Source organism: Carlito syrichta, unplaced genomic scaffold (assembly GCF_000164805.1).
Source record: "Carlito syrichta isolate Samal-C Ts95f unplaced genomic scaffold, Tarsius_syrichta-2.0.1 Scaffold153864, whole genome shotgun sequence".
Taxonomy (NCBI): Eukaryota; Metazoa; Chordata; class Mammalia; order Primates; family Tarsiidae; genus Carlito; species Carlito syrichta.
In genome coordinates, this window is record NW_007097960.1 from 19,238 (window position 1) to 25,372 (window position 6,135).

The 6,135-nt window shown below is 58.3% G+C and overlaps 1 protein-coding gene across 1 annotated transcript in view; it reads left to right on the top strand.

Annotated features, from left to right (window-relative positions):
• Nucleotides 1–251: 251 nt before the first annotated feature.
• The window catches only part of CCDC9 (coiled-coil domain containing 9), a gene marked incomplete at its 3' end in the record, with an annotated part of 10,960 nt that continues 5,076 nt past the window's right edge, over nucleotides 252–6,135 (top strand). The window contains exons 1-6 of the mRNA XM_021708996.1: nucleotides 252–328; nucleotides 479–583; nucleotides 3,106–3,207; nucleotides 3,366–3,605; nucleotides 5,886–5,969; nucleotides 6,042–6,135. Coding sequence (XP_021564671.1) covers nucleotides 326–328; nucleotides 479–583; nucleotides 3,106–3,207; nucleotides 3,366–3,605; nucleotides 5,886–5,969; nucleotides 6,042–6,135 — 628 coding nt within the window. The remainder of the gene's footprint in view (nucleotides 329–478; nucleotides 584–3,105; nucleotides 3,208–3,365; nucleotides 3,606–5,885; nucleotides 5,970–6,041) is intronic.

Here is a 6,135-nt window from a genome sequence, read left to right on the forward strand (position 1 = left end):
GTTTCCTTCCGCGGTGGGGCTGGCCACTGTGTTTACGCGGGGAGCGGGTGTCCCCAAAGGCCGGGGCGGGGCAGAGTCTCCGTTTTTCCAGGGCGGGGGCAGGGCTGGCGCCGGCAGCGGGCATGAGAGCGAGGGTGGGAGGTGTCTGGGTGTCCGGGTTTTGGGGGTGTGTCTGTGAGGAGCCGCGATATGGGAGGGGACGAAGCAGACTGGGGGGCCGTTGGCCTTAGTCCTTCTGTCCCCTCTGCTCCCAGGAAGCCCCAGTGCTGCCTCGGGATTCTGAAGGCGAGGTTTGCTGGGACCCCGACCCCACCCGGCCGGCGCGATGGTGAGACTGAAAGTGGGGTCGCCAGGATTTCAGTTCTGGGGAGAGGGCTTGGTGGAGGGGCCCCGGGGGGCAGACTCTCGGCCCCTGGCTTGAGTGGTCTGGTGCGGGTGGAGAGCTTTCCTTCCGGCCCCCAACGCCTCCCGGTCTCAGGCAGCCACCCTGGATTTGAAATCGAAGGAGGAGAAGGATGCCGAGTTGGACAAGAGGATCGAGGCGCTTCGGCGGAAGAATGAGGCCCTCATCCGGCGCTACCAGGTGCCCTAGCCCCGCCCTGGGAGACCCCACCCCCTCTCTTCCCCGCAGTGAGTTTTTCTCACCTCTCCCTTCCTTAAAATCTCTTCATGGTTCCCCATCACTGTCAGGATAAAAGCCGAAGGCCTAGCCTGACATTCCTTCCTTCATTCCATTTCCATTTGTTCATTCGCAAGTAATCACCAAGGGCTTCATTGTACCAGGCTCTGCGCTGAGGGGAGCTGCAGCTGGGAATGATGCAGACCTGCCCTTCCAGGGTCACAGTCTTGACAGGGACATGGTCCTGCCCTCAGTTGCTGATGACCCGCAGCAGACAAGGCTGGAATGGGGAAATCCAGGGCTCTGTGCCAGTTCAGAAGGGGACTCCCGACCCAGTCTGGGGGATTTCAGGGAGGGCTTCCTGGAGAAGGGTACTCTGACGCCTGAGTGGTGACTGGATGTTAGCCAGTTGAAAAGGGGAGGGAGCCGGGCTCTGTGACTCAGCCTGTAATCCCGCGCCTTTGGGAAGCTGGGGTGAGTGGATTGCCTGAGCCTGTGGGTTCGAGACCCGCCTGGGCAACCTGGCGAGACCTCATCTCTACAATAAATCAAAAATCAGCCGGGCATGGTAGCACATGCCTGTAGTTCCAGCTACGGAAGGCGGAGGCGGAGGGATTGCTGGAGCCCAGCAGGTCGGGGCTGCGGTGGCTGGGCGCGGCCATTGCACTCCAGTCTGGGTGACAGAGTGAGACTCCAACTCAAAAAAAAAAAAGAAAAGTAGAGGGGAATGTGTTTCAGGCAGAGGGAAGGGCTTGTGTAAATATTTGGAAGCAAGAGAGCTTCGAACTCGAAACTAGAGGGCCCGTTAGGGGAGAGTTGACCCGGAGGAACCAGCAGGGGCCAGACTGTGCAGGACCCTGACTGCTGTCAGGCCGAGAGTTGAGCCTTTCTCCTCAGGGTGCTGGGGGTGCCGCAGAGGGCTTGAGCAGGGGTGGGACCAGGTTGCCCCAGCTTTCTAGGAAGACGTCCCTGGTGGCTATGTGGGAGTGGGTGGGAGGAGGTGATGCTGGAACCTAGAGACCAGAGAGGACACTGAGGCAGGGATTCCAGGTACCTACTCAGGGCCAGGCTGTTGAGAGGGACTCGTCAGTTACCCATGGGCAGTTGGGGGCGAGGGGGAGGGCCCAGGAGAGGGCCCAAGAGTAGGCAGTGCGGCCATCCCTGGGGGGGATCCAGGAGGAGGCGTGGGTTTCATTTATTCATTCTTCATGCATTCATTCATTTGGAAAAAAAAAAGCATATTGAGTTTCTGCTGTGTGCCAGGTAGGGTTCTAGGCTTGGGATATGTGTCAATGGAAAAAGCAGAAACGGCTGGCACAGGGGCTCATGCCTATAATCCCAGCACTTTGGGAGGCAGAGGTGAGAGGATTGCCTGAGACTGCAGGTTCAAGACCATCCTGGGCAACTTGGCGAGACCTCGTGTCTACAATAAATCAAAAAATCAGCCGGGCATGGTGGTACATGCCTGTAGTTCCAGCTACTTGGAAGGCTGAGGCGGAAGGATCACCTGAGCCCAGGAGGTTGAGGCTGCAGTGACTGTGAGCGTGCCACTGCACTCCAGCCTGGGCGACAGAGTGAAGCTCCAACTCAAAAGAAAAAAACAGACAGCTGTCCTTGTCCTCAGACAGAGTCTGTCATGGTGGAAAAGGCCAGCAGTAAGTGCACATTGTGCCAGGCAGTGAGGAGGAGTGAGAACAGAGAACAGCAGGCACACTCGTTTCTTATTTTTATTTCGTTTTATTATTTTGCCTTTAAAATGTATCTTTTTTGGGGTGTTGGGGTCTCACTCTGTCACCTAGGCTGGAGTGCAGTGGCACGATCACAGCTCACCGAAGCCTCAACCTCCTGGACTGAGGCAATCCTCCCTCCTCAGCCTTCTGAGTAGCTGAGACTGTAGTTGTGCACTACCACGCCTGGTTAATTTTTTAATTTATTGTAGAGACAAGGTCTTGCCAAATTGCCCAGGTTGGTCTTGAATCCCTGGAGTCAGGCAGTTCTCTCACCTCCTTCTCCCAAAGTGCTGGGATTACAGGCGTGAGCCAGTGTGCCTGGCTGAGAAGGGGGCATTTGAGCCGAGGCTTGAAGATGGTGAGAGCATGAAGAATCTCTGGGGAAATAGCATTTCTGGGAAAGCAATCAGCTGATGCAAAGGCCCTGAGGCAAATCTGAGCCTGGTCTGTTCTGGGAACAGCAGGGAAGCCAGAGTGATTGAACAGGAGTGAGTGAGAGATAAGGGCAGGAGGCAGTGAGTCTGACCCTGGAGGGTCTCTCAGGCTGTGGAGGAAGGCTGTCATCAGAGATGATCACAGGAGAGTTCTAACCAGGGCACCGTGTGCTGGGGTTCGAGAGAAATGCCCAGCTTTCTTGTCGAACTCAGGAGAGAATCCTGAGCCAGACTTAGGGGGAGATACAGGGGCTGTGGGAACTGAGCTGGGGGTGTCACATAGGGTGTCTGACACCCCCGACCCTGGATTGTTTGTCCCTAGGAGATCGAGGAGGATCGTAAAAAAGCTGAACTTGAGGGAGTAGCTGTGACGGCTCCCCGGAAGGGCCGCTCGGTGGAGAAGGAGAATGTGGCAGTCGAGGTGGTGAGCTCATCATGGGGTGTGAGGCGGGCAGAGGCTTGAGGCCTGGGGTCCAGGAGCCCCCACACTGGGTGGCCTTGATCCTGGGAGCTGCCCTCTCTGCTTGGAGTGTCCGAGTCTCTCTCTCCCCGTGACTACATTTTCTCCCTTCCCCCTTCCAGGAGAAGAGTCTGGGTCCTTCCCGGAGGTCTCCTGGGACCCCTCGGCCCCCAGGGCCCAGCAAGGGAGGGCGACAGCAGGGAGGCCGGGCAGGCATGGGCCGGACAGTGCGTGGCTGGGAGGACGGCTCCGGGGAGCAGCCTCGAGGAGGAGCTGGGGGCCGTGGCCGGAGGGGCCGTGGCCGGGGGTCCCCTCATCTCTCGGGAGCCAGTGACACCTCAGCCTCTGACCGCAAATCCAAGGTAGGAGCTGGGCAGGGCCTGAAGCCCATGGCCGAGGCTTGCTGCTGTCTCATTTCTCTCTAGTCCTGCTCTCTCGCTCTGTCACTAAGGCTGGAGTGCAGGGGTAGGATCATTGCTCATCGCAGCCTCGACCTCCTGGGCTCAGACAATTCTCCTGCCTCAGCCTCCTGAGTAGCTGGGACTGCAGGCACATGCCACCATGCCCAGCTAGTTTTTTTATTTTCTTTGTAGAGATGAGGTTTTGCTGTGTTGCCTAGGCTAGTCTCAAACTCCTGGGCTCAAGTGATCCTCCCACCTTGGCCTCCCGAAGTGCTGAGATTACAGGTGCAAGCCACCGCATCCGGCCTTCTATTCCTCTTTTGCCGGACTGTTTCCTGTTAGTGCATCTTTTTGTGTTTCTCTCACTCTCTCTCCCCTCCTCCTCCTCACCCTCCCCATCTCCTCCTGTCTAGTATGTTCCCTCCCAGTTTCTTTCTGTCTTTCATTCCCCCCTCTCTGGTACATTCTTGCTTGCTGGCCCTCTCTCCTCATCTCTCTGGCACGTCTTTCTGTCTGTTGGGCTTGTGTGCATGAGCTCTGTGCAGTGTTCTCTGTTCTCTGTGTGTCTGTCAGTGCCTGAGTGTGTGTGTGGGGGCAGTGACCTTGTAACCGCTCCAGTCGCCCTGACATGCCGGTCAGCAGGCTGTTTATCGCAGTGGCCTCTGGTCTGCAGTGGCCTTGGGTGTGGCCTGCTTCTGTTAGTTGCCTGTCCTCGGGCCGCGCTCCTCCCTCTGTGAGCTTCCCGTTTCTGGACTCACACAGGAGTAAGAAGTAGATTTCCAGGCTATCGGGAGCATTCGGCAATGTCAGGCTTTGAAGGCTTCCAAGCAAGTGTTTCCTGAGTGTGGTTGTTTACTGTTGGGACACACTAAGCTGCTAGCACAAAAAATTCCCAAATGCCATGCCCAGGTAGAGCAGAAGCTCGTTTCTGTCTGTAAGCTGAGCCCTGTGGTGAGGGGAGGCCCTGCTCTGTGAGGTCACTCAAGGATCCTGGGGCTGCCTTTCGTTGCTTGGTGGTCCCAGGGCACGGTTATTGTCTGGGCTGTGGCCACAATTGAGGTCCAGTCCCCAAGGAGGGGGAAGAAGAGCTGGTTGATCCCTTCTCACGTTCTGTGGGTGAGACCGTGGATGCCTGCCGTGCCTCACCACAAAGGAGACGGGGGATGAAACCATGTCTCCAGCTGGCTGGCCACGGGCCCTAGAATTTTGTCATCCCAGAAGGGGAGAACGGATTGTGGAGGGTCACCTAGCCATCTGCCGAGTTATGGGTGTTCTTGCCGTCATGGTCATGGCAGCTGTGGTGTGTTGGGATCCCTGACACCAGAGGGTTCAGCGATTTGCTGGGAAGACACGACTCAGCGTGGGGTGTGACTCATGGCTTAGATTTATCCCAGTGAACGGACACAGAGCAGAGTCAGCAAGGGCCAGGGCACTGCTTCCGAGAGTCCTGGCCCCAGGGACGCATGAGATGTGCTTAATTCCTCCAGCGTTGAACTGGCAGCGTGTGTCTCCCAGGGATACTCGTGAGAGACTCAGCGCCTAGGGCTTTTAATAGGAGGCTGGCCATGTGGTCTTCTCCGCCCAGTAAATGCCAGAACCCCAGACTCCCAGGGGAAAGTGAGTGTGCAGGGCAGGCATGTTGTTTCACAGTCTAGGCACAGTTTGCTGCATCGGGGGTACTGTGGCCCAGGCTAGAGGGCAGTGGTGCAGTCATGGATCATCACAGCCTCGGCCTCCTGGGCTCAGGTGATCCTTCCACCTCAGCCTCGGGAGAAGCTGGGACTACAGGGGTGCACCACCACGCCCAGCTAATTTTTAAAATTTTTCTGTATTGCTGAAGTCTTGCTATGTTGCCCTGGCTGCTCTCACGCTCCTGCCTCCAGCGATCGTCCTGCCTCAGCCTCCCCAAGTGCTGGGATCACAGGCATGAGCCGCTTTGCCCGGCCCCTCCTTTTTTATTTTTTCAGTCGGGGTCTCACTCTGTCGCCCAGGCTGGAGGGCAGTGGCACAATCACAGCTCACTGCCTTGACCTCCGGGGTTCAGGCAGTCTTCCTGTCTCAGCCTCCCAAAGGCCTGGGACCACAGGCATGAGCCACCATGCCTGGCCTAGGCAGCCACCGTGGATGGGGAACGCGCCGAGAGCGAATTCCCAGACACTGGCCAAAGGCTGGCCTTGCCATCCCCCGGCGGGGGGCTGGCCGCATCTTCTGACGCCGGGTCTCCATCCGTGCCCCCGCCAGGAGTGGGAAGAGCGGCGCAGGCAGAACATCGAGAAGATGAACGAGGAGATGGAGAAAATTGCGGAGTACGAGCGCAACCAGCGGGTCAGTGGTGGGCGCCCGTGGGGCGGAGCTGCCCAGCTCGGGCGCCGCCGACCCCCTGCTCCCTGCCCGCAGGAAGGCGTGCTCGAGCCCAACCCGGTGCGGAACTTCCTGGACGACCCCCGGCGCCGCAGCGGGCCCCCGGAGGAGCCCGAGCGGGACCGCAGGG